At 53.7% G+C, this 26852-nt stretch overlaps 2 protein-coding genes across 2 annotated transcripts in view; one reads left to right on the plus strand and one right to left on the minus strand.

Annotated features, from left to right (window-relative positions):
- Positions 1-2536: 2536 nt before the first annotated feature.
- On the minus strand, positions 2537-17340 carry GPR179 (G protein-coupled receptor 179). Its single transcript, XM_052658661.1, has 11 exons — positions 16547-17340; positions 15164-15272; positions 13447-13534; positions 12791-13026; positions 11938-12006; positions 11464-11573; positions 10931-11169; positions 10623-10761; positions 9904-10009; positions 9036-9182; positions 2537-7570 (listed from the first exon to the last, which is right to left on the minus strand). Exons 1-11 carry the CDS (start codon positions 17338-17340, stop codon positions 2537-2539), a joined length of 7071 nt encoding a protein of 2356 aa, XP_052514621.1.
- A 6370-nt stretch (positions 17341-23710) lies between these two features.
- The window catches only part of SOCS7 (suppressor of cytokine signaling 7), a 35778-nt gene continuing 32636 nt past the window's right edge, over positions 23711-26852 (plus strand). The window contains exon 1 of the mRNA XM_052657463.1: positions 23711-24678. Within this exon, the coding sequence (XP_052513423.1) occupies positions 23711-24678 (968 nt within the window). The remainder of the gene's footprint in view (positions 24679-26852) is intronic.

The raw sequence follows: 26852 nt of genomic DNA on the forward strand, positions 1-26852 counted from the left end.
ACAGCTGGGAGGGTGTGGAGTAAGGGGGAGGCAATCCTGGGTGGGACAGGGAGCAGAGAAAGCACACTTAATGACCAAACAGCATTTTGATTTCTATGAAAATATATAAAGCTTTCAAATAAGCTATTTCACCCCCACTCCCCTAGATCTGTCTCAGGGGTCTGTAGATAATCCTAAATAGCAGCTAAGCAATAGCTGCCACCAGGGAGCCAGAGGATAAGTGCAGTTTTCATTTCTCTTTGGGGTCAAATCCAGCTGAGTGGATGGCTCAGATGTACAGGATTGGCTCGTAGGGCTGGGCAGAGACCATCTGCAGTGATAGCCATGTAGCTGCACACTGGCTGAGGATTAGCCAGACCGCCCCATAGTCTTTAAGGCTGCAGTGTGGCTGCCTTGGACTTTAGAGCAGGCACTGTCTTTTCCTTACGTGTCTACTATTAATGTTTAGAAATGCTGAAAAAGTAAATTTACCATAACATGAGCTAGAAACAACTACAATGGTCAAGAAAGCATTGTTTATTTTTTCCCCATGGCTTATTTCACAGCCATGATTACAGGGACGACTTTTCTGTTCCCAGCTAGTCCATTCTCAGTGGGATTGTTCTGAGGTGCAGAATTTGCATTGGTTCAGAAGCTATGAGGGCTTCCCAAGTGGCTCAAGGGAAAAGAATTCTTGCCAGTGCAGGAGACACAAGAGATGCGGGTTTGATCCCTGGGTTGGGAAGATTCTCGAGTAGGAAATGGAAACCCACTCCAGTATTCTTGCCTGGAAAATACCATACAGAGGACCTGGTGTACTACAGTTCACGGGGTCATGAAGAGTCGGAGACAACTGAGTACACACACACACAGAAGCTGTGAGGCTGAGAATTCAGCCCAGAGCAAGAACACACTTTAATTACTGCTCTGGAAGCCTGGGGAAGGGCTCCTAGGTAAGAGGGAGAGCTTAGATAGGGAACAAGGATGTCTGGTCTCTGCAAGTGAGTTATTCCATGCTTTCTCCTCCTTTCTGGAAATGGAGCACTTTTGCTACTTTCTGTGAAGCCCTGTAGCTGCCTAGAATATTTTATTTACATGCAGACTTTTTTTCCCATTGGGTATTTGGTTGCCGCCTTTTGTCTTTTTTCCTCCTTGTGAATGGCATCAGTATCTGTCCAGTTAGAAGGTGGGTCCCTGCCCAGCTCTGCCGTGTTTAGTCTGCCTATCTCCACCCCCTCACCTCTGCCAGATCTGGGATGTCTGTGACCAGTGTTTTTCTCCTTTATTTCCCTTTGGTAGTATCACCTATTTCCAGCACCCTTGTTATCTAGGACTGCTTAAGTAACAGTAGCCTGAATTGGCTTGAAAGAATAGAACAAGAAAGAGCTCCCTAAGAAAGGAGGCTTTGTACTTAAGGATGCCCTTTCCCTGGCCGTTTGGGCTCTAACCTGCCCCCACCACTACTCTTTCTGAGGGCAATTACAGTGCTGGCTGTAAACAGGACCTCCTTTCTTGCTCAGGCTTCTTGGGAAAGAGACTGATGTGGGCCTCTTGTTACTGAGCAGGTGAGCTGGAGTGGTTCTTGTCTCAGAACCAGAAATTTACCAGGCTCCCATTGGATTTGACAACAGAGGGGAGTCCCTTTGATGACAGTACTGAAAGGCTAGGAGAATGAGGCAGAGGGGTGAACTCTGCAGACTGTCAAAAGTTGGGGCAGGAAGAAGGGAAGGCCATCTAAGAAGGCTAGCAAAAGGTATGCTTTTTCAACTGTGAGACAGTGTCTGGAAAGAACTCTCCCTCGGCCTGCGTGGGCAGGACCTGGAGCCATTGGCTTTCCCTTTACGCTCCCTGTCTCTTACGTTGCTTTGGATGCCAGGTGTTGATATGGACATAAATGCGCTTGATTGACTCTACTTCAGCAGTCAAGCAGGGCAGGTAAGAGGATCAATAAGCAGAAACTGAAGATCCAAAGTCAAAATGACAAGATCTTTAAGGCATTACAGGGACCTCTTTTGAGCCATTTCAGTTTTCCTCCTGATTTGCCTTTGAACTTGAATTAAGTAGCTTCTAAACTTCCTGTGGTGATCTTTTATAATCTTCAGCCCCTATATTGCCAATGCCTTGAGTGGTTTAGTTTCTTCTCAAAAAATATCCTTGGGAGACTTCAGAGAAGAATGGGTCTACCTTTGTGGAAGTGTTGCCCGAGTACAGCTGACTCCCTTTTGTCATTAACAGTTTTACAAGTGATGTCATAGGTGGCTTGTGTTGAGTACTCTGGCTGGATGGGAGGATTAATTAGAAGCAGAAGGTCTGGCTCTTGTCCTCTGGAGCAGGAAGAAGAATTGGAAGTAAAGAGAGGATGGTACTTCCTTTTGGAGTCTGAGTTGCACCCTTCTTGTACAGTTTGTCTTTGGAATAAGTCGACTTCTGGCCTTCTTGGAGAGGAAAAGTGGCTAAGTTTGTTTGATTCAGTTTTTTGGAAACACCTAGAACTTGGAAAGAACCTTGACTGTTCTGAAAGCTAGCCACCCAGTGTATGACCTCACTGATGCAGTTGTTACTCCCAGTCCCAAGGATAGACAGTTGGAGGGGTGAGTTCTTCAAGTTGAGCTTCAGAAGTTACTTCTTGGTCTTCAGTTAAGGAGGAAGACTTCTGAGTCTCAGCTTCTTGGAGGGTTGGGTCTGGGGCTAAGCTGGTCCTCGGCCCAGGTTCTGAAGGGACTTGGAGTTCTCTGACACCCTCCAGAGTAAAGGTACTGGTTGGCTTGTTCACTTTGGGGCGGGGGCTTTTGCTGTCTGGAAGGAAGCTACCCAAAGGTCTCTGGACTAAAAGGCATGGTGGGTTCTCAGGGGCTGTGGGGCAGAGCATTTGCTTCTGAGTTGCTGTTAAAGCCAGGAGACCAGATTCCTCAGATGGGGCTCCAGTTCCCTCCCAGAGACACATGTCGATGTCTGCCATGGTGCCTGTTATTTTATTTCCTTTGGGATCTGTGACTTCCCATTGACACAACTCTGCCACCCGGCTCCCCATACTGCTTGCCCCATGGGGACTGACTTTGGGTTGGTCCATGGCTGGAGCATCTGGCTGCGAAGAGAGCCCTTCTGACCTTGTGCCTTCCCAAGGGCAGATTGACTCCATCTCTCCACTGACTTTTACTTCTTCTGAAGAGTGTTCTTCAGTCCCTCCAGATTCTGCCTTTTGCAGGAACATTTCTCCTTGCCCTTGAGATTCTCTGTCCACCTCTTGTTCACATGCCCCTTTCTCTGCTGTTTCTTGGCTCGCCTCCCAAGGGCAGATTTCTGTTTTCTTATCAGGGGGAGCTTCTTGCGCTTCCCGTGGACACACTTCCACTACCCTGGCCCCCACACTGCCTGCTGCCTTGGGACTTTCTTTGCTACTGTCAGAAGCTTGTGGGGCTGGTTCCTGCTTTCCATCTGCCCTCTCAGGCTTTTCCTGAAGGGCCACAGCTTTGTACTCTGGTTTTTCTGGGGCTCTCCCCTTCTCCTCTTGAGTTTCCTCATCTCCATCCTGTCTTGACACCCCTTCCTCAGGGGTTCTTTCGGTCACTTCCCAGGGACAGGTCTCAGCTTTGGCGCTGCTGTCAGGCTTGGGAGTGTCTGTGGTGGAAGTGTCCCACGGGCAGACCTCAGCAAGCCTGTCCCCAGCGCTGGGCAGTGTCTGAGAGCCAGCTTTAGGTTGGACAGGGCACTGACTATGTGGGTGGGAGGAGGAGTCCCTGGGGGCCATGCTCTCCTGTAGATGGACGGGTTGCAGTTCACTGCTCGCTTTTTCCTGATCTGCAGCAGTGACTTCTGCTTTTTCTGGGGCTATGTGTTCTGGGGAGGAGTCCATCTTTGGGTCTTGTGTCAGGTCCCCTTTCTCTGCTGCCTCATCACTCATTTCCAGGGAGGGCTCCTCTACCCCTCTGCTGGACACGTCTGAGACCTCAGGGGCCTGAGCAGAGGGTGCCCTCAAGTCCTTCTCCCAGGGACACACAGCTTCCTGCTCTGGACTCAGTTGTGTTTCCCATTTCGGTCTGTCTTCTCCCAGGGAGGGGAGTCTCCCCTTTTCTAGCATTTTCTCCCTCTGCCCCACTGAATCAGTTCTCATCTCTTGTTCTAATTCCTTCCCAGGGGCTCCTTCATCCACCTCCCAGGGACAGACCTTGACTTTTTGACTAGTAGGTGCTCCTTCCGCTTCCCAGGGACACACCTCCACTGGTCTGCACCCCGCACGGTCCAGCTCCTGGAGCCCAGGTTTTGGCTTGTCAGTGCCCAGAGTGTCTGAATGCCAAGAGGAGCCCCCTGGATCCATGCTCTCCCAGGGGCAAGCCCGTTCCCGCTCCTGGACCTGCCTCTCTGGAGTAGCAACAGCTCTCTCGCTAGGTCCAGAATCTGCAGAAGGCTTCCTCGTTTTGCTTGAAAATTGCCTAATGGCCTCCATTCCCAAAGGCCTTCTCTCCCCAGCTCCAGCACTCACCTCCCAGGGACAGACCTCTGCCTTCTCGGCAGGCAGGGTTTCCTCCACGTCCCAGGGACAAATCTCAGCAGTCTTGCTTTCCACACTGCCAGACACCTGGAAACTGGCGTTGGGTCCACCTGTGTCTTGAAGACCAGGCTGTGGGGTGAAGCTATCAGGGTCCACACTCTCCCAGGGACAGACTGCTTCCTGCGTTGGCATCTGACGCTCAGGCTTTGCCCAAGTTGGGCTAGCTGTGATGCCTGATGTTTCAAGCACCTTCTCCTTGTCCTTTTGAGATTCTCTTCCTTTTGTTGCCTGCCCTGATGTCCAGTCCTCTGTCGTTCTCTCATTCACCTCCCAGGGACAGACTTCTGCCTTGGCAGGTGTTGCTCTCTTTCCCTCTGACCTGAGATCTGGTGGGCAGACCTGCGCTGCTCTACTTCCTTTATTGCTGAGGAGTTGGCCATCAGCTTTGGATGAGGAATTGTCTAGATGTGGGCCAGAGTGCCCAGCAGCTGTGCTTTCCCACGGACACACTGACTCCTGCTGTTGGCTAAGTTTCTGCACTGCTTTCCCAGTCCATCCCCCCATCTCTCCAAAGCTCCCTGTTCTGGAGGTTTCCCACTTTTCCTGGGGAGATTCGCCACCTGGCCCCTGACTCAGCATTTCCTTCCCCACTACCTCATCACCCAGCTCCCAGGGACAGATCTCTGCCTTGCCGATGGCAGGAGTATCTCCCGCCTCCCATGGACAGATTTCAGTGATGCTACTGCCCAAACTCCCCGAGCAACCGGGGGTTCCTGGAGCCTGAGTAGAAACCACAGAGGGGCCCCGGAAATCTGTCCTTTCCCACTGACAAAGAGACTCCAAGCCTTCACCCAGTTTCTGTTCTTTCCAGAAGATTGTTTTCTTGGGGTTTTTCTGCTTTTCCTGGGGGAGTTCCTTTACTCCCTCCTCGGATGGTTTCCCTGTCTCTCCTCCTTCACTTGCCTCCCAGGGACACATCTCTGCCGTGGTGATGTCAGATGTACAAGCTCCTGGGCCAGCAGCTTCCCACCGATGCGTCTCCACCTCTCTAGGTTCCACACTGCCCACTGCCTCAGACCTGCCCCTGGCTCTGTCCGAGTCCTGAGGGGCTGACCCAGGAGACAGACCCCCAGGATCAGCACTCTCCCAAGGACAAACTGCCTCCTGACCCCTGACCAACCTCTCTGGCTTTTTCCGAGCCACAACCACCACATCTTTGGGCTCTGATTTTTCTGAGGCTTTCTCCTTCTCACCTTGGGAGGCATCTAGATATTGCCTTAGGGCCTCCTTCTCAGGGGCTCCGCCCACCTCCCAGGGGCAGATTTCAGCTTTGTTGCTACCATCAGGCTGACCCAGTTCTGATTCGGTGACTTCCCAGGGGCATACTTCTGTCACCCTGTGGTCAGCACTGCCCAGGGGCTGGAGGCCAGCTTTGGGTAGTTCCCGCCACCCCACAGGAGCTTCTTTTACTTGCTTAGCATTTTTGTCCCCAGCTGTGCCCTGCCTGAGTTGCCTCAGTGTGGCAGGGCCTGTTTTACGTGCTCCCTCAACCTTCCCCTCCCCTAGACACTGGGAAGTCCTCCTGCCTCTGTCTTCTTGTTCCCTGCTGCCTTCCCGGTGACAGACTTGGAGCATCCTGCTGGTGTGAGCGTTCTGTTGGTTCTGGAGGGACTCTTCGTCATCACAGGGGGCAAGTGCTGCCTGCTTACTCACCCCCTTGGGCCGGCCTGGCCTGGGAGATCTGGAGCATGCCCCCACACCCTCTCCAGAAGCTCGGCCCTTCTCCTCCTTCTTAGGACTCCCTTCCCCGCTCTCCTTCTCTCTGTGTGTGCTCCGAGAACGGGTCAGAGCTTTGATAGCCAGGCCCAGGCTGCGCATGGAACCCTGCTGGACAGGGGTCTTGAGGCTGTGGGATTTAGAGAAGACCTTGGGCCTGTCCTCATCCTCCTCAGTTTCCCCCTGGAGACGCCCATCCTCTGTGTCCATCCCATTCTCCCCAGGGCCCCTCTTCTCTACCGCCACAGAGAGGGCTCTCCAGAGACGGGCCCGAGCTGGGACATGAGACAGGTTGCCTTGCTCTGGCCCCGAGGGCCCTTCCTGAGCCACGTTTTGTTTCTTCACTGGCAGTTCTGCATTCTCCCAGGGGCAGATGTAGGTAAGTAGGTTAGGGCTTTGTGGGGATACTGGGATGGGTGCCAGGGCAGGGGCAGGAGCTGGCATCAGAGCTGGGGCCAAAGTGGAGGTGGGAGATAGCATCCCCGGCTCCCCCAGGCCCCGCCCGGACGTGGCCATGATGGGTGTGGAGATCTGGTGCCGGATGGGCGCGTGCGGCAGCCTGCTGGCGGCCTCCTCCTGCAGCCGTCCGGAGATGTGGGAGCTGTCCACGCTGCGGCTCTTGGCCGGGGAAGGTGGGGCCGACACGGGGGCCGCTCGAATTCGCTCCAGCCTCCGGGCCGAGGGCCTCCGCGCCGGGCTGGCCAAGGCGGCCTCTGCCTTCCTTCTCTCCTCCCGCTCCTTTGCCTGCCGGTAGGTCTCCTCCAGGTAGGCCTGGCTGGCCACGAGCAGGGCCTTTTCCCTGGAGCCGGCCACGACGCTCAGCGACTTGTGCAGCGACGCGGGCCGGGCGCGGGGCAGCCGCTCGCACACCGTCAGGTTGTGGGCGCTGGCCGACCTGAAGCCCAGCGCGGGGGGCCCGGCCGCCGACTCGCCGGACTCGCGGCTGTCGGATCGCGGCCCCTTGCGGGCCAGCTTCCTCCGCAGCAGCGAGTCGACCAGAGGCGGGCTGTGGTCCCCGTGAGGGTCACAGTCCTGCTCGCAGGCGCTGCGGGACTTCCGCAGGCCGGGCGGCGCGGCGGGCTCCCGGAGGCTGGCGCTGAGCAGCCGGCGGCGGGAGGAGCCGGGCAGGCTGCCGCGGCCCGCGGAGCCCGAGTCCCGGGAGTGCTGGCGGGCCAGCGCCTCGGGGAACTCGGCCAGGTACCTCATGAAGGAGCGGCCCAGGCCCTGGCGCCAGCTGGCCCGCTTCTTGGGCAGGTGGGGGTTGTTCGCGGCCATTTCCTTGGTCTTGTGAACCTCGAGCTGGGCGTAGAGCTTCTTCAGCTCGTCCTGGGGGCCGGAGAGCGAGCCGGCGTGAGGACCATCCTCTCCATCCCTCTGCCCCTCAGCTGGTGCTAAGACCCTTTTTTCTGGGGGAACGCTTTCCCACCAAGCCGTGTCCCTTCCTGGCTTTTAAAACACTTAGAAAATTCACCTCTCCGTTTCTGCAGGGCCAACACCAACCTAGTTCTGAGCCCGACCCACTCAACCCTGAGGACGCAGGGCCCTGCCTTCTACCCGGCACTGTGGTCTGGTGGGCGGTCCCAGCTTGGGGCACAGGAAACCTGGGTGGTCTGGTGGGTGGTCCCAGCTTGGCGCACAGGAAACCTGGGTGGTCTGGTGGGTGGTCCCAGCTTGGCGCACAGGAAACCTGGGTTTGAGGCTGCTGACCTATGGTATGCCTCAAGGCTATTTTCTTGCCATCTCTGAGCCTCTACTTCAATAAAGGAAGGAAATCTGACTGCCTAGTGTTGACTGCCTTAAGAGAAGTGGTGCGACCAGTGGGTGTGAAAACGGTAAGTGACAGGATGGGGCTTTGAAAGCTGTTTCTACTTTGGCGCTCTCCCCACAGTGAGCATGGGGAGAACACACCCACTGCTGACCCCCAAGCTGGAGGGTCAAGGATGGCACCCACGCGGCAATAGCCACCTGCCTCCACTTAGGCCTACCTGATGGATTGGGGTCTCAGTTCAACCTATCCCCAGGAGGCAGGACACAGGCAGAACTCAGAGGGTGAGGAGGACACGGAGGCAGTTGAGACAAGGAAGGAAGGAATTGGGGGATGTAAACAAGTCAGATGTGGAGGGGCTTCAGGGAAGGTGGAGGGATGGACCCAGTGGCTTCCTGGGACTGTTCCCACTGTAGATTCTACAAAACAGTGGGCCTTACTGCCAGTCTCTTGATTTCCTACTCTGTGAGCCTCTCATCAGGGTTGCTATCACCATTACGATATTCTTAAGCAGAAAAATAAGGTAAGGATGTTCTCCTGATGGAAGACTCAGGAAGCACTTCCTTTCTCTAACACTGCTGAGTCCAGAGAAAGAGGATCCTGGTATGGAAATCCTTGGTAGCCACTGGCTGAATTACCCAACCCTAATGGCCCTAGGAGCACTAGCTGCTGGGTGTGCTGGGGGCTGAGGGGCTTCTTAGTCTGTCACTTATGGTGGACCTGTTGAGCGGAGGACACAGGTGATTTGAGCTCCACTCATGGTTCTGCCTCTACCTTGCCAAGTGGGCCTCAGGATGTGAGTTTCAGTATTTGGGGGCATCTCTTCACGTGTGTGGTCTCCTTTGTGTAGAAGCAGGAGAAGCAGCTTGGGACAATGGTGGAGAAGAAAGGGAGGCAAGTCTCAGAGGAAAAGCTAGGGGGAGGACAGGGGACCTGCAGTGGCACACAGCCCAAGTGGCAGGGCATCACTGCTCGCTGTCCAGGCCCTAAGTAGCATCAAGAGGAAGTCAGGAGGGCAGCGCCTACCCGAATGTCTCCAGGGTCCAGGCTGCGCTCACTCCAGGCTGAGGCGATGCTGCTGTTGAGGTGGGAGCCTGAGCGCTGCAGGTCCAGCTCGTCCTCGTACACCTCATCCAAGATCTCCTCTCGGGGAGGAGCCCCCGGCTTCCGGAACTGGCCAGGGTGGGCATGATCAGGAAAAGACTCATGTTGGCTCCCTACCCTGTGGCATACGTATTTGCTCCATAAATCCTCAACCCCTTCTCTGATTTGGGATTCTGGAGGTCCAAAGAGTATTGTTCCATCTCATCCGTCCTGATTTTCTCTAACTTAGAGACCAGGGGTGTCTAATGCCCTGTGCCCACAGTTCCTAGCCACATCCTTCAGCCCCCTCACCTATCTTCTGTAACTGCTTCCGAGTTGATTTTCAGTCTCTGCCAACCTTCCAATTGTGTTACGAGGACCCCCTTCAGCTCTAGCTCTTACTTCCCTTGCCCAGGGATTGGAGACAGAGCATTGCTCCCCAACTCCTATATGCGTGCTAAGTCGCTTCAGTCTTGTCCAATTCTTTGCAACCCCAAGGACTGTAGCCTGCTAGGCTCCTCTGTCCGTGGGATCCTCCAGGCAAGAACACTGGAGGGGATTGCCATTCCCTTCTCCAGGGGATCTTCCCCACCCAGAGATCAAACCTGGGTTCCCGCATTGCAGGGGGATTCTTTACCATCTGAGCCACCAGGGAAGCCCTTAGCCAACTCCTAAGTGGGCTCCAATTCCCTCTGGGCCCAGGTGTCATTCTCACCCTGACCTGGAGAGGGCACTGTGGACATAGCTGGTCCACAGTGCCCCTGGCCAAAGGGCCAGGGTCACCTCACTTCAAGGCCAGAGAAGACCTCACCTTAGGGATGAAGATCAGAGCCAGTGTGGCGGTGACTGTGCTGTGGGTGTGAAAGAAGAAGAGGAGGAGCGTCCAGTCCGGGTGCAGGGAGGGAACCAGCACAAACCTGGGGGCGAGGTGGTGGTGGCGGTGGCGTGATGGTTAGCTGCAGGTGGGAGCGGCCTCTTCCCTCTCACCTGTCCCAGAGGCTCTCCCCCCAACCCCAGCCCTGACCTCCTGCAGGTGCTCAGTGGAGTGAGGAGGGCACTCTTCCTTCTTCCTGCCCTCCCACCTCAGGGCTCACGTTAATCCCCACTTCCAAGAAGCCTTCCCAGACTACTCCAGCTTGCCCTCTCTGGCTGCTTATAGCACTGTTATGAACCGCCCCGTGGGTTGGTTCTGCCTTCACCACAGGGCCTGGTCCTTGTGGACACGCATAGCAGGTCTGCTGCTGAGACGGCTGAGGTGTGAGGGGAAGAAGGCAGGGAGAATGGAGCCCGTGTGGGGAGGAGAGCAGTGGGGGATGGAATGCGAGAGCACTTAGGGTGTTGGGTGAGACATAGGGTACAGGAAGCATGTCTGTGGGGTAGGGAGAGAACTCTATGTGAGGACCTTCCTCACCTTGCTGCGGTGTAGCAGGCGTTGCCAGCAGGGTTGTGGGATGGGGGTACCCTCACCTGGGAGAGGTGAGGAATGGTGTTAGGGTGGAAGGCGTGGTGGGTAGGAGGGCCTGTCCTCACCTGGCTGCGTGGAAGGCGGCAGAAAGCAGCAGCTCGTTGTGCAGGGCGATGCCCATGTATCGTGGCTCGTGGAAGGCTGAGGGGACAGCCCGGGTGGCGTAGCAGAGGAAGCTGCCCCAGCACAGGAGCAGCATCTCAGCTGTAGGGAAGGGAGGGAGGGACAGAGCCAGGAACCACCTCAGCAGTCACACCACCCCTTCCTCTGTAGGGGGTTCTGAGGGGAGCCTGGTCCAGGTCCAGGCGGAAGAACCCTTGGAGGTACAGGGCGGGGGACCAGAGTGAGGCTGGACTCTATGGGAGCAACTCACCCACCACCATGATGTAGTCCCAGCGGTCTTGGTGGCAGAGGTAGAAGTGGAGTCCCGTGTGTGTGTGGCCTCGTGTTACCAGTGACGTGTGCTGAATGCCTGGCTCCAGGACCCCTGCCGTCCATACAGCCAGGAAGCCCAGCACCAGCAGCAGGAGCACCCCCAGACGCCGCAGCAGCCGCCCGCTGCTCAGGTGGGGGCCCCGCTGGGCCGTTCGAGACAGAAAGAGCTGGAGCACTCTACAAGGGTCAGGGCGTGGCTGGTAGACGCAGGAAGGGGGGACACCTCTGGCCATTGCTTCCCTCTCCTCCACACATCCCTGTTCTCCCATCCCTTCCATGGGTCACTGCCTCCTCTTACTGCCCCCCCAAAACAAGTTAGATGGTGGGGAGGGCTACAGGGACGGGAGCAGGCCTTGGGGGCCCAGGGGAGTAGAGTGGGTAGGGGGTCTGGCAGTGAAGAACTCCATCCCATAAATGAGTTGGGGGGCCTGGAGGGAGCCACATGAGAACAAGGCCCTATCCAGACCCTACCTATAAAGCTTGAGTATAATGGTGCCGTAGACAATGGCAAAGCCCAGCAGCCGGACCCAGCGGAGGGCGATGCAGCGAAAGACACTGGGCTTGAAGTACAGGATGAAGACCTGGTGGGGAGGGGGTAAAAACAGTCACTCTCCATTGCACTTGCACTGGGTGCCAGGCCTGCGCTAAGCACCTTGCTGATCCTTCTAACAGCCTCCTCACAGAGACATCATCACCTCCATTCTGCAGAGGAGCAGCTTTGTTATCAGAGAGCTTAGATAACTTCTCCTAAGTTACGCAACAGGTCATAGAGCTCTTTTAAGCCTCACTAGGCCAGCGTGTCACCTGTAGGTATGAGCAGGGGGATTTTGAGGTCTCCGAATCCCCCCATAGGATACAGAGGACAGATTCTAAGGTGGGGAGGGTGCCAGGTTGGGACTGGGGGGGATCCCAGGGGGTGGGGTCAGGCTCCAGCCACAAACTCACAGGGAAGTAGAGCAGCAGGGATCCGAAAAGGATAGCTTCCAGCAGTACCACTCCAGAGGCCCGGATCCTCTGTGAACCCAGGAAAGAAAGACGCATGTAACCAGGACAGCGAGAGGATAGAGCCTGGAGGGTGGTGCAGGAGGGTCTCAGGTCTGTTCGAGGGGTCACTCCGTGGCCCTGAGCTAAGGCTTCCCCCTATAACTTCAGCTCTGCCTTCTTCATCAACAGGCTCTTAGCTCCACTGGTACTAAGCCTGGCTGAGGCCAAGGTTTCACATAGCCCCTGCAGCCCCATGCCCCTCCCAAACTACCCTGGGCCTTGCTGCAGACCTGGGCTGGAATTGGAGGCTGCTGGAGCTAGAAGGGATCTCAGGCTTTCCCCCAAGCTTTGGGTCAGACAGCTTCCTTGCCTAGAAACTCCCTTCTCTGTCAATTGACCTTCAAGCTTGGCTCAAGTGTCATGTTCTCCAGAAAGTCATCCCACAGCATCTCAGGCAGGATGACTGGGTCCCCTCTCTGACCTGCCACAGCAACTGACGCCTCCATCCTGGCCCCTGTCTTACTGTGCTGTCATTGCTTCTTCCACCCATCTGGGAGCTCCACAAGGGACCAGATCACTTCCCCTAGTGCCTACACAGTGTTTTGAATCAAGTCCAGTGACTTCATTGCACAGGTGAGGAAACAGGTCTGTGGTGGTGAGGCCACTTGCCTAATGTCACAGAGTGAGTTAGATTAAGGATCAAACTTGTATTTTCCAAGTTCTAGCCTTAGGTAGTCTTTGGTCTCCCGCTGATGCTAGAGATTCACAAGGGGTAGGGCACAGGCAGAGAAGAGAGGTGTGGGGCCTTGCTTGCCTTGCTCTGGCGGCAGCGATAGGAGACCAGCATGCTCAGGAAGACGACCAGCATACAGCACGTCTGACAGGCCAGCACCGCCGCCCTCAGTGTGGGGGCTTCCCCTGCCAGGCACGGCGTGGCATCCAGGCAGCTGGCACAGCCCTCGGCACACGGTTGGCAGCGCAGCAGCCTCCCGGGGCTGCCTTGAGGGGACCCAAATTGCCCAGGAGGCTGGGCAGCACCCTCCTCTGAGCCTATAATGAACAAGATGGGTACAGGGAGAGGGGCGTGGCTGGGGCATCCTGAGACCCCAGCCTTCTCTCCTCATGGTTGGCACAGTTCTTATCCTGCCCTCTTAGGGTCTGTAGCCCCTGGGGGAAGGAATGAGCAAATGAGTCCTTGCAGGGGAAGGCAGGAGCAGAGGTGATACCAGGCTAGGACTCACCATGAGGTCACCTTGCACCAAATTGCCATGTTTTAGGCTCATCCTCAGAAGGCATAGACACCCCCAAATTAGACCCTGCCTGTGTCTCCTGCTTCTCTCGACAGTCTGCCCTGGCCCCACAAGTTTCTCTCCCAGTGTCTCACCCCAAGCTGCCTTTCTTCCGCAGATACCCACCTCCAATCAGCCCAGCCTGTAAAACACCTACCTGTCCCTCACCATTGCTACATACCCAAGGAGTTGCTCGCCCCGTAGAAGCCAGGTCGGCAGCGGCAGAGGTAGTGGCCAAGGACAAAGCCCTGACTCTCCAGGGGGACGCACTGTGGGCCAACAAACACCATAGGTATTTATTTATACGGGGCTTTCCCGCTGGGAAGAGTTGGAGGGCCATCTACCCTCCTATCCACAGCCTCTGGGTCTACGCTAGGGAGCCCCAGTCCAGGGGAAGCCTTCCCTCCCTGCAGACCCTACCCTGACCCCACCATTGTCTCTCTTATCAAAGAGACCTCCAAACACAGAGTTTGGAGGTGGATTAGCCTTTTATCCAGACTAGCTGTGACAGGAGCCTCATAGGTCCCATTTCCCAATCCCCAGCTGTTGCTAGAGCAAGGTGCTGGGGCGGTGGAAGCAGAGAGAACTCTGAGATCAACCACACCTGTATGCCTACATCCTGCTTCAAAGGGTCAACATCAGCCTCCCTCTTTGGCACACAGGTGGGTTGAAAAGGCACCCACGGGGGAGCAGCTTCCTCTATTAGGGCCATCTGCCTTTGGTGTAGGACTGCTCTCCCCAGCCCTAATGCCAGGCTAATGCCAGGCTGGTGGGATGCCAAGGCCAGCTCTTTATTCCAACTCCACCCACTGATGTTTGCCCAGCAGGAGACAGAGCAGACCTCGGAGCCAGGCAGGGAAGATAAGCACATGGATGAGGTCAGATCTACTGTAGGGAGTGGCCAGGAACAGATAGCAGTGGGGCAAAGGAAGGAAGAGTCCATATCCAGGCCCTGACTTCACCTAAAAGGTGCTTCTGAAATCGTGGCCCAACTTTCCCCTCTGCTCAGATTGCTAGTAAACGCTCTGTTCCTTCCACAGTCTGCACCGTCAGACAAGTACATACCCAGAGACATGAATGTGGCTGGGTTTAAAAGTGCACTGGACAATGGGAGCCTTTATGCATCCCTGGATGTATAGCTTCAGACACATGTGCCCTGAAGAGCAGCAGATGCCCAAACCCGCTCCACTTCCCAGCAGGCTGTAGGGCTCGCCTTGGCTTTGGTTCAGCTCAGGAACAAGCATGCAGTCAGTGTTACTGTGGAGTGGATTAGTTCGCTGGCCTCCCAGTTTCCCAGTAGTGGGTTTGCAGGATTACCAACCATTGCTTTCCATTATCCAGATTCTCCTGCACCCACGGCTTTGATTTTGCCAGCACCTGGCCCAGGTTCCATCACCTTTACCAGTCCCAGAGCTCTTCAAGCTGCTTCTCTGGTTAGTCTCCTCTTACATGTCAACTTTTTCCTACACTCCTCCTACATCCCAATTCCACTTATTTCAACAAACACCCAACAGAGCATCCTTTGTGGGTTAGAAGGAGCCCAGAGCTCTGTTGATGTGGAGAATGTGGTTCAGGAGAAGGAAAGGGGATGATTAATAGATGCTCAGGAAGTGGTCCTGGGAAGGGATCCTGAAGCACCCAGTACCAGAAGGGAGAGCAGACAGGGAGGCACACTGAGATTCCAAGGAATGAAGCTGGCTGTCTCAGATGGGGGATGGGGCTAGGCTGTAAGTGTCCTCACTTTTAAATAGCCTGGTATCTCACCTTTATCTGTCTCATCAATAGGGACTTCCCTGAAGCCGTGAGAGGCTGGTGTGCCTTTGTCAGCTGCTCCTGATGGCATGATTGGAAAGGGGAAGGGAGGTAGGAAACCCGTACTCCACCCTCTGTATCCTTACCTGGGTGCTGTTGAGATCACACAGGTGTGTGTTAGAGTACCAGCCTGGGCCACTGGCACACTGATTGATGTCCACGCTCTGAAGGTCTACGTCCATCTGCACCTGCCCCCTAGGGCAGTGAATTGGCAGTTAGGGGTATAGTGAAGGGTGCCAAGGTGGACATGTCTCCTTGGATCTCAGATCATGGTGCAATGCAAGCTTTGTGCACTTTAGCACAGTGGCTGTAGTGTGCCAGGAGACAGGGCACACGCATGCCACTTCTCCAGTGCTATTAACCCTCACTGTCTCTGCAGCAACAATCCTCCTCCCACTAGATTCTCCCCCTGCCCCACCCCCCCATCCCTCAGCTTTTCAACATCCTAGCATTTCCTGATTTCTATCAATGGGTAAAGGGAGTGGGCAAGACATATGAGAGCGGCGGTTCTGATGATCTGTCTGAAAGGGATTTTCACACTTCCCCACTGTATGTATACACACTCACACTCAAACAGGCACACAAAGCTCAGCTATTAACAACACCCCACTCTGCCCAAACCAGGTCTGAATTGATCACAGTGAAGGAGATATGGAACAGAGGGGCCCAGATTCAAGAGCTGCCTGGCCCCAGGGCTCTCAACCCCAGCTCTGAGCCCAATGGGGAAAGAGCTGGCAAAAAGCTAGGCTGCCTGTGGCCAGGAGAGGAACTCTCCTGGGGACAATGAATGGGGACACAGAGCTGGGAAAACAATGTTGATTGTTGAATGTCTAGCGGTATAGTATCCACCTCCTCCCTCCTTCCCATCATGGCTCCCACTCAGCTCTTTACTCCGATTGAGGGAGGAGGTCAATTGTTTGAGGAGCATCACAGGCTCCTGGGTCAGGACTTGATGTAAGAATACAGCCATGGGAGTGATGCTGGGACCCGGCCAACTTCTGGGCAGAAAGGGCCATGGTTCCAAGCCTCCCCCAAGGTGTTTTCCTTCACTTACAGACACCTCCTTTTCCAGTTCTAGATTGCTAGGGAGTAGCGGGTTTCACTCCTGGGACACCCATCTGACTCCTCCGAGAAGCCGGTACACAGATTGTCACGGCTATCTTCTTCATTGTACCCATTACTCAGATCTGGGAACCAGGACCTATGCCCAGCTGTGCCCCCATCAGTACACACACACACACGTGTGTATACCTATATGTAAATGGATCGATCGTCCACACACCTGTATATGTTAACACATAGATTCCTAGAGTCAACTGCAAATATACACAGCTGAAGGCAAATACACACATCTGTGTCCCCCAGACGCACATGTGCATACCAAGTAGTCTACGCACATCTAGGAGCCCCACTCCCCCGCCACCTCCACAGACCCACAATAGCATCAAATCCTGCACAAACCCGCTTACCTGACCTCCGGGCTGAGGTCTGGCTTGAGTCCATAGAAGGTGGCTGAGAGTGTGATAAGCCAGCCGGGACGCAGTCGACCCTCCTGGCATTCCAGGAAAGGAGGAGACAGTCTCACGTGCTGCACGTCCCCAACATATCCATCCCCCTGTGGCCACTTGGGGCTGCCAAGGCTCCCTAGATCATTGGTCAGCACCCGCTTTTGCAGGTCAGTGGGGTGCAGGGTTCCAGTTGAGCTCTCCTCCTGCACCCTGTTCCCGGACAAGTCCTGAAGGATGGTCTCCTCCCCAATCCGGGTGGCCTGCAGGGCCAGCTGCAGGTGGCTGGCCCCCGGTGGAGGGTTAAAAGTCAGCAAAGCCCGGTATGCCCTTGGGTCCCCCTCGGCTACACTGCGGACCAGTGCCTGGTACCATTCCACATCCTCCTCCACACTGGACTCCCGGATATCGTTGGCTTGTAGCAGCATATTGAGGAAATTGGCGGCCTGGGTCACAGTGCCTGCTGCCCTCCATAGGACTGGGGGGAGCCCTGGTCTGGCTCCTGCCCCAGGAGCTTCATAGCGCTCACTGCAGTTAGCCCCAGACAGCTGTTGAGGATCTCCAGAGTAGAGAAAAGCCAGCGCTGCCTCAGCCCCCTCTGGGGGCACCCAAAAGGGTACAGACCCTGGCTTGACTTTGGAGGACAGTGCAGGCAGAGAGCGGAGGGTCCTTGGAACCCCCAGAGCCCAGCCAAAGAGGAAACAGCAGCCTAGCAGCCCTGCCGCCGGAGAAGGCATGGCCACTGTCCTGGTGTCCATCCTCAGGGCAGCCTGCGGGGCCCTGGGGTCCAGGCTGCCTGCGGAATTTGCTGGCTGCAGTGTTTCCACACCTCGTATCCTCGTTTCCTCTCTTCCTCTCTCTCTCTCATGCTTATGCTGTCTTGCTCGGGTGTTTTTTTTTTTTTTTTCCTAACATCATCATCTGGCTTCTGGACGTCAGCATGAGGGCTCTGCTCCCTCCCCTCTCAGTGTGGCCCCTCACTGCAAACCCTCTTAATCCTGGCACAACACTCTTCCCTCCCGCTCTTATCCAATATCCAGACTCCCTCCCCCTACTCCCCACCGTACATCTGCTCCAGAGAGACACAGAAGGGAGGGGAGACAAGGGACCAGCAGTTCTGTCTCTTCCTCCCTTCTTCCCCCTCCCTCTGCCCTTTGCTCCATTAGGAGAGATGGGCAAATCCAGGATGGGGCGCCATAGCAACCGCAGATGAGCCTGTGCCCCTCTCTTCACTCCTCTGCTCCACTTAGCCTCCTGGCAGCAATTTCGACGGCCATGATAAAGGGCCAAGCTGCAGCTCCCCGCAATCTGCTCTAGCTGCCTGTGCCCCCCCTCACCCTGACACCGTGCTGCTAAACTGGAATTTGAGACTAGGGATAGGGAGGGGTGGGCCAAAGAGCTCAATAGAACCATAATTGGTGTGTGTACAGACTGTGGCAATGTACAGTCTTTTTCATGTGTGTTATCTCAATGAATCTTCCTCACACCCACCTGTGCTGAATGTTCTTATCAAAATTTCACAAACAGTAAGGCTCAGAGATTCACTTAGCTGCTCCATTTGAGTTGAGACTCAAACCCAGAGCTCTGACTCCCCTACAATGTCCCACCTGGGACATTGGTTTTTCCCTTGTCTTCAGACCTGCAGTCAACTTTTCCTGAGTACTGAGCCTGCTGCTCTTTGGACGAGAACTATACCACTGGCTTTCATGGTTCTTAGGCGCTCAGACTCAGCCTTAAATTATACCATCAGTGTATTAGTCAGCTTGGGCTGCCACAGCAAAATACCATAGACTGGGTGGCTTAAACAATAGAGTATATTTCTCACAGTTCTGGAGGCTACTGAATCCAAGATCAAGGTGCTGACCAATTTGACTCCCTCCTGAGAGCTTTCTTCCTGGTTTGCAGATGTTGTTGTTGTTTGTAGAGACCACGTGTAAAGCAAGGGAAGTTTTTAGCAACCACCACCCAACCCTTCCTACCTGTACTCGGGGATCTGGGGCATCAAAGACTTCAGAAGGAGGGTGGGGCCAAGTGGGAAGGAAAGAAACTACCAGATAACACAAGCACGGGAGCCAAATCAGTGGGTGTCGGATCAGCAATGGGAAGGTGGTGGAAGAGGGGCAAAGAAGAAGGCTGAGGCTTTGTTTTGTGGCTGACTTCAAGAATCCACACTCTTTTGGATCCAAAAACATCAACCCCATACCATCACCCTGTTATTCATCCTTAGAGACCTCAAGAAAGCCTCACTATAGAGGAGGAAAGCAAGGACCAGAGCTGAAGCAACTTCCCTAGGATCACGCTGTTGCTTGTGATGGAGCCGATGTCCACTACCCCACCCAGGGGAGCCTTCCTTTTCCTGCATCACAGTGGTTAAGATTCTGTACTTCCACTTCAGGAAAACAGGTTCGATCCCTGGTTGGGGAACATCTAAGATCCTGCATGCCAAGCAGTGTGGCCAAAGTGAAACAAAACAACAAACAACAAACCCCTGGAGGTGGGGGAGTTCTGGTGGGGGTGGAGTCGGGTAAGAGAGTAGACAGTTTTCTGTCTGCTTCTTTCACCTTCATTTTGTCCTCCTCAGCCTTGTTTTCTTTCTTTTTCGTGAAGACCGTGGCTAACCTCTCCTGCTTTTCTCAGTCTTCTCACCCACCACATCCCTCTCCCTGTTGGACACAGTAACTGGAAAGCCCAGAGTTAGCACTGTCTGAGGCAGCCTCCTCGGATCCAGAAGGGTATGGATTCTTGAAGTCAGCCACCAAACATAACCTCAGCTGTCCTCTCGTCCTTCTTCCACCACCTTCCCATTGCTGATCCGACACCCACTGATTTGGCTCCTGCACATGTGCTGTTAGTTTCTTTCCTTCCCACTTGGCCCCACCTTCCTTCTGAAGTCTTTGATGCCCCAGATCCCTGAGTACAGGTAGGAAGGGTTGGGTGGTGGTTGCTAAAATCTTCCCTTGCTTTACACGTGGCCTCTACAAACATAATTCTGCTTTGGAACCCTCATTGGGAAAGTAAAGGGTGGAGGAAAAGATGGAGGCTAGAGAACAACCCCCCACAAAATCCCTATAATGCCTACAGCAAGTGGTCACTGCGGTCAGACCATATCACACATCCATAGTTCCCTCCTTTGCCTCTCTGATTCCATGTGCTAACAGAGAGAGGGATGGCAGGGGGCAGGCGTGGTGAGCAAGTGCCCCATTCCATGTTCTTGGTATTACTGGTTACTGTTAGCCAAGAGCCAACAGGACACTTTTGGTAAAGACATAATAGTTGTTTTTTCCTCCAAGAAGTTTTTCATAGTAACAACTAATGTTTGTATAGCACTGTAGCACTTGTTTCCCAGGTGGCGCTAGTGGTAAAGAACCGACCTGCTTGGTAGGCTCTAGTCCACAGGGTTGCAAAGAGTCTGGCACAACTGAGGTGACTTAGCACACACGCACGTAACATTTGCATGTTAAGTTTTCATTTAATCCCTACAACAGCCCCATCATGGGGGGATTGACCTATTTTTACAAATGAAACACAGGTTCAAAGGTGTTTAATTATTTGCTCTTGGTAATATGTTCAGAAAGTGGCAGGACTAGGACTCAAACTAGACAGCAAGCTCCAGAGGGGCAGAGACTGTGCCTGTTTCACTCGTCACTGCACTCCTGAAGCCGCTGCTGAATGACTGAGTGAACTCAAGACTGGTTTAGATTCTGTGTTGTTCTTTGCAAACCTTTAAAACTAGGGTTCTACCACTGCAGAGACAACTTATATAGCCCTCAAGAAAAAGGTATCTATGGACACAAAATCCACCCAACACACACTCACACAAATCCAACTCACACAAAAATACACTTTCTTTACTCGGAACTTATTTTTCAATATTTTTCCCAGGAACTGGGCTACAGGCCTGGATATTAAGGGAAATGGAGAAAGGCAGCATTCCTTGCCCTGGCCTCTGTGTGTTCTCGGCTGGTGGAGATAACCCAGGGGGCAGACATGGCCGGCTTCCCTCTGGGGCCAAGAAATTAGCTGGACAGCAGAGGGTGCTGCAGAGCTTCAAGACCTTGCATTGATGGGGTCATCTGTTCCCCAGCCAGAATTTTCCAGAAATAACCAGGGTTTTGTTTGGGTAATCTTCTTAGGCCTCTGGTGTTCTATGCTGCTGCTAAGTTGCTTCAGTCGTGTCCGACTCTGCGACCCCATAGACGGCAGCCCACCAGGCTCCCCCGTCCCTGGGATTCTCCAGGCAAGAACACTGGAGTGGGTTGCCATTTCCTTCTCCAATGCATGAAAGTGAAAGTGAAGTTGGTCAGTCGAGTCCGGCTCTTCGCGATCCCATGGACTGAAGCCTAGCAGGCTCCTCCATCCATGGGATTTTCCAGGCAAGAGTACTGGAGTGGTGTTCTATGATCCTATAGCAATTTCTCTTCTTTTCTCCAGAAATTTAAGTGACACCTAAGAGGGAGCTGAGGGAGAGAGGGCAGAAAATATATCTGGAATCAGAACTGGTTTTGAATTCCACTGCACCTTTTTGGACTGTGTGACCTTAGGCAAGTAACTTCAGTTTTTTTCATAGGCAAGGGAGCTTATTAATTCTGTTGTGCAGAATCAGAGATCAATTTGTATCAGGAGTCTCTCATTAAGCATGGAACAATCATTCCATGTATCAAGGGCCTACTCTGTGCCAGGCAGTTCTTGGCACTGGAGAGTCCATGATGGACAAAAAGCAAACTAGACCCCTGCTCTCACGGAGCTGAAGGTTTAGTAGGGAAGACAGACTTTAATCAAATAACTCCACAGACAGATGACAAATCACACTTGTGCAATTAAGTGCAGCAAAAGAGTAGTCTTAGGACTTGGTGAGGAGGAATTACCCAGGCAAGGAGATTTCCCTGAGGTAGGAAGGAGTAAGCTTAACTTGAAGGATGAGTAGGAAGCAAAAAATGGAGGGAAAAGGCCTTTCAAGAAAAGGGAATCACGTATGCGATGGCCATAAAGTGTGTGAGCCTGACCCAGGGGGCTACTGGAACTGCAGGGCAGAGAGAACAGGGTGGAGCTTGGTGAAAGATGAGGCCAGAGAAGCAGGGGTCGGATCACACAGGACCCCATAGGCCTCCTTAAGGAGTTCTATCTTTAGCCTAAGAACAACGAAAAAACACAGAGGGTTATAATCACAGGCTACTGGTGAATATTCAGTTTTAAAAGGTCTCTCTGGCTGTAAAACTCAGAGCAGACGGCTAGACTATCTACCCCCCAATGCACCTTCAGGTACGAAAGTTGCTAAATACTGCTAGACCATCCTTCCTCCTTATCCTTTGCATCCTCCACATCTCTTCACGGGATGACTGCAGAAACTGGTCTCCCTGCCTCCAGTCACACCTCCTCTACACAGGCTTGATTTTATTTGATCTTCACAGCATGCTTGCAGGTAAGCAAAGGAGCAATCCTTATCCTGAGTTTGCAGATGAGAAAACTGAAGTGTAGTGGTGATGTGGGACTGGCTTGTGAAAGACAACTGTTAAAATTTCAGAAATTCTGTAAGCCAGTTGTTAAATACAGCCAATTATTGAAAATTAAATCATACAAACGTATAATTAAATGTATTAAAAACAAAGGTAATAAATTCCCCAAACTCATCACTTCTTAATAATCTTACTGTTATTATTTACCTATGCTCTTGAGGCTATTTGTATTACTGTTTCTGCTACATAATATGAAACTACCACATAACAGTATTCTCTGTATTCAGTAAAGTCAGGATGGTAGATTGAAACCAGCCTTCGTGGGAATCTTTGCACCATAGAATTGGCAAAGACTACAGAAAGGGACTTGATTTACTGTTTCTTTATCTAGATTTAAGAAAGTGATGAAGAATAATTCAGATTTTAAATGAATGTATTATGTCTGTAGCCACTACGTTCTGGATAAACAAAGCTTGAGGAAACATTCTTTCAGTTATTTGAAAACTGTTTTCTGATCAGCGAGGAAGTTGCTCCCATAATTGACACTTAAGATGTCTGTTTATTCATTTTTTTCTTACACTGACACAGAGGACATCAACCAATAACCATGTCGCAATTACATTCCCCCCCTCAACGGAAACCAGTTTGGCTACCCATATAGGAGTTTGGCAAAAATCAATGAAAGTATTTTGTGAGAATAAATTGGTTATAAAGAATTTGCAAATATACATTATTATTTGTAAATTCTGTGCTACATATCCTTTGAGTGAGTGAGTGAGTGAAGTCGCTCAGTCGTGTCCGACTCTTTGCGACCCCGTGGACTGCAGCCCACCAGGCTCCTCTGTCCATTGGATTCTCCAGGCAAGAATACTGGAGTGGGTTGCCATTTCCTTCTCCAGGGGATCTTCCAGACCCAGGAATCGAACCCAGGTCTCCCGCATTGCGGGCAGATGCAGGTGGACGCTTTAACCTCTGAGCCACCAGGAAGCATCAGTACAATTTATGTACGTATATATTATATGCATACATTCCCCTTTTCAGTCGGCTGTTCAACATTTATCAGCACAGCCTGGCTCTAGAACATATTTCTCCTGTGTCATTCTATAAATATTCACTGGATGCCACGGCGGGGATACAGTCAATGAACCAATGACCCGGCCACGGTCACACATCCCAAGCTGCATAGGTAGGACCAGAGCCAGAGGTATTGTCCTCCCAAGGCCAGCGGCTCTCTCCCAGGACGATACCAGGCTTTCCAGGGCCATCCCATCTTACCCTCACCCGAAGGGGTGGTTTCGCCCAGAGCGCCTGGGAAGTGAAAAACCAGGGTCGGGGTTGAGGACTAAAGCCCAGGCGAGAAGCAGCTCACGACCAATAGCTACCCAGGCTTCGCCCAACGTCACTCTCCGAAGAGGCCAGGGCGAGCAAGCCCTGGGGGACGGGGCGTGACCACCATCTGCCGGAAGTGACGCCATCTGGGGGGGTGGTGCTCGGTGGCGGCGACGCGCGGCCTGGGCTCGCGCTGGGCTCCGCGCGCCCCCGGCCCCCTCTATGAGGCAGAGGCCGCGGCGGCCGTTAGCGCTGTCGCTCCGGGGGCCGCGGCGGGCGGGGCTCCGGCGGGGCCCGTAGTCCCCACCCCAGCCCGGCTCCCAGCCGCCCGCCCTCCCTCTCTCCGATGCAGGGGGCCGAGCTCCGGGATGGCGAGGCGGCGGCGGCGGCCGCTTCGTACCGCGTCCTGAGCCGCCTGCTCGGCTATGGAGAGGCGGCCCCCGAGCCAGGCCCGCCGCCGCCGCCCCCGGGCCATGGCCCCGCGCCGCCACCCTTCCTCGCGCGGCCCGGCCCGCGGGGCTCCAGGCCACCTCAGCTGATGGTGTTCCGCAACGTGGGTCGGCCGCCGGAGGAGGAGGACTCGGAGGCGGCCCAGGAGCCGGGACCCTCGGAACTGCTGTGTCCCCGGCACCGCTGTGCCCTGGACCCCAAGGCCCTGCCGCCGGGGTTGGCGCTGGAGCGGACCTGGGGCCCGGCGGCTGGACTAGAGGCGCAGTTGGCCGCTCTGGGGCTCGGGCAGCCGGCGGGGCCGGGGGTCAAGACGGTCGGCGGGGGTTGCTGCCCGTGCCCGTGTCCCCCGCAGCCGCCCCCTCCGCAGCCCCAGCCGCCTGCTGCCGCCCCGCAGGCCGGGGAGGACCCCACGGAAACGAGCGACGCGCTGCTGGTCCTGGAGGGCTTGGAGTCGGAGGCAGAGAGCCTGGAGACTAACAGCTGCTCGGAAGAGGAGCTCAGCAGCCCGGGCCGCGGAGGAGGAGGGGGCGGCCGGCTTCTACTGCAGCCCCCTGGCCCTGAGTTACCCCCGGTGCCCTTCCCGATGCAGGACTTGGTCCCTCCCGGGCGCTTGAGTCGAGGGGAGCAGCCGCAGCAGCCTCCCCCGCCGCCGCCTCCTCCTGGGCCCCTCCGGCCACTCGCCGGCCTTTCTCGGAAGGGCTCCCTCAAAATCCGCCTCAGTCGCCTCTTTCGCACGAAGAGCTGCAACGGTGGCTCTGGCGGTGGGGATGGGGCCGGCAAGAGGCCTTCTGGAGAGCTGGCTGCTTCAGCTGCGAGCCTGACAGACATGGGCGGCTCTGCGGGCCGGGAGCTGGACGCGGGGAGGTGAGACCGGCTAGGGGGCATTGGGGTTGGCTGACAAACTTACTTTTCTCGTTTCATTTCCCTTTTATTCTACTGCTAAAAAAAAGATCCTGACAGTTCTTAAGATGTGGCCTTCATCAGGAGGCAGAGACTTGGGGCTAAAGGTGGTAATATCGCCCAATAGGTCAGAGCTGTTTGTGGGAGCAGCCTTCACTCCCTCCCACCCCCACCCCGACTTCTCAGCTGGTTAGCATTTCTCTAGTTGGGCGATGATTTGAAACCACCCCGCCCCGGCCCAGCTTTTAAAGTTTTTTCAAGGTATGTGTCTACCATTACCCCTGGCAGGAAGCTTGCTGGAAAGGTGTGGTCTTTGGGGCAGAAAGTTTGAGTTTGACCACCTTGCTTATTCTTTCTGTGTACCAGCAACGCACCCCCTTCACACTCATGCATGCAAATGATGTGACAGACTTGTGTAGTTGTAGGCCAGCAGTCAACTGGGCATCTCTAGTCAAAATTTTAATGTTTTCTTGATTGGTTTCTTAGACATACTTGATATCTCAAGCCTGTGTGCTAACCACTGTGAGAATAGAAAATAGCCTTGTTCTCAAACCTGTATGAGAATTCTGAGTATGGTGTGCATGCATACTCAGTCCTGTCTGACTCTTTGCCCCCCACCAGGCTCCTCTGTTCATGGAATTCTCCAGGCAAGAATACTGGCATGGGTTGCCATTTCCTCCTCCAGGGGATCTTCCCCACCCAGGGGTCGAAACTGCATTTCTTGCATCTCCTGCATTGGCAGGCAGATTCTATACCACTGGGCCACCTGTACATGAATTCCACCCCCGTTGATGAAAATTCCAAACTTAGACATAGATTTTTTTTCTGCATTTCTGAAGTGCAGACAGCTCTCTGACATCCAGTGTTAGATTTTCTCTTTTGGTAACTGCCATTGTGGTTTGCACTGCTGAATGGGTTCTTAGAACGTTTGGAATTGGTTTTGGTGCAGCTCATGTGATGGATTCATGGGATGCACCAGTGGCCACAACCCAAGGCTGAAAAACAGGTAGACAAATTGAGAATTTTACTATGCACCAGAATCACGTGGGGAGCTTTGGGAAAAGATCAGATGGCCCCAATATTTGAATTAAAAAAAAAAACTCCCGCATATGATCTGGACTGAAAATCACTCATCCATGGACTTCTCCTTTCAAAGGATCTTTACTCCAAGAGGAAAGTATGGGGTCACTTTTTTGTTATTCTTGTTGGCTGCATGGCCTGGGGAATCTTACTTAGTTCCTTGACTCAGGGATAGAACCTGTGTTCCCTGCAGTGGAGTGTGGAGTCCTAATCACTGGACCTCCAGGAAATTCCTGGTCAGTTTGATTTTGTTGTCTTTTCTGAACACCTTGCCAGTGTCTCATCTTGGGATCAGATAAAACCTAAACTCCCTGAAGAAACCAGTAATTTGATGTGCGTTGTCCCTTCAGGTAAACGTATGTTTCACTATTTGCCTCCCAATAAACTCATGCTGGGAGCTCAGGTCTGAAAAAGCGTGTGGCTGCTGAAGCAGCTTTTTTCTGGTAGACTCTGCATTCGATGCTCCACTTAGCGGTGTAGATGAAATTTTCATTTGCTGAGGGCAGGGCAGGATTGAAGCTGTGGGTAATAACCTAGGGTAGATTGCTAATTTTCTTGTGGTTTGTCCTGCCTTTGTTCCATATTGACCAGGACTTGGTCTAAGATTCCAGAGACACCAAATATGAGGTGTGGCGTGAAATTAGCTGCAACGTCTAATAGATTAGGAAGAGGAAAAGGCGTATAACATTATACGGTTTTTGCCTTTGGAAGCAGAATTTAATGGTCATTGGCGGCTCTGTCACCAACCCTCACGCTAAGCACAATACCGATTTCTCCTGCAGAGCGAATTGGTCTGTAGCTCTGCAAAGAAGCTGAGTTCCGGGCACTGGAGAATTACATTTTTTGGTCCAAGAACTTTTTCTGATGAATTGGAGAAGAGCTAGGTATTCATGTATGAACGTTTGGTTGACTGCTCTTAGGAGGCAGCATGTTGTACAGAGAATGTGAACATCTGGATTCCATGTAGGACTCCAACATCACCTGTGAGATGCAGGCCAATTTTGTTTTCTTCACGCTTCCCTCCTTTTTTAATCTGTAAAATGGAAGTGATTCCTGTC

Source organism: Budorcas taxicolor, chromosome 19, assembly GCF_023091745.1.
Source record: "Budorcas taxicolor isolate Tak-1 chromosome 19, Takin1.1, whole genome shotgun sequence".
In the NCBI taxonomy this organism is placed as follows: Eukaryota; Metazoa; Chordata; class Mammalia; order Artiodactyla; family Bovidae; genus Budorcas; species Budorcas taxicolor.

Coding starts and splice junctions, on each gene's coding strand:
- GPR179 (XM_052658661.1), bottom strand. CDS start 17,340: ATGGACACCAGGACAGTGGCCATGCCTTCTCCGGCGGCAGGGCTGCTA. Junction 11,574..11,937: donor CCCTGCTGCTCTACTTCCCT/GTGAGTTTGTGG, acceptor CCTCCCCACCAG/GTCTTCATCCTGTACTTCAA. Junction 10,010..10,622: donor GCCGCCTTCCACGCAGCCAG/GTGAGGACAGGC, acceptor CCTCGCCCCCAG/GTTTGTGCTGGTTCCCTCCC.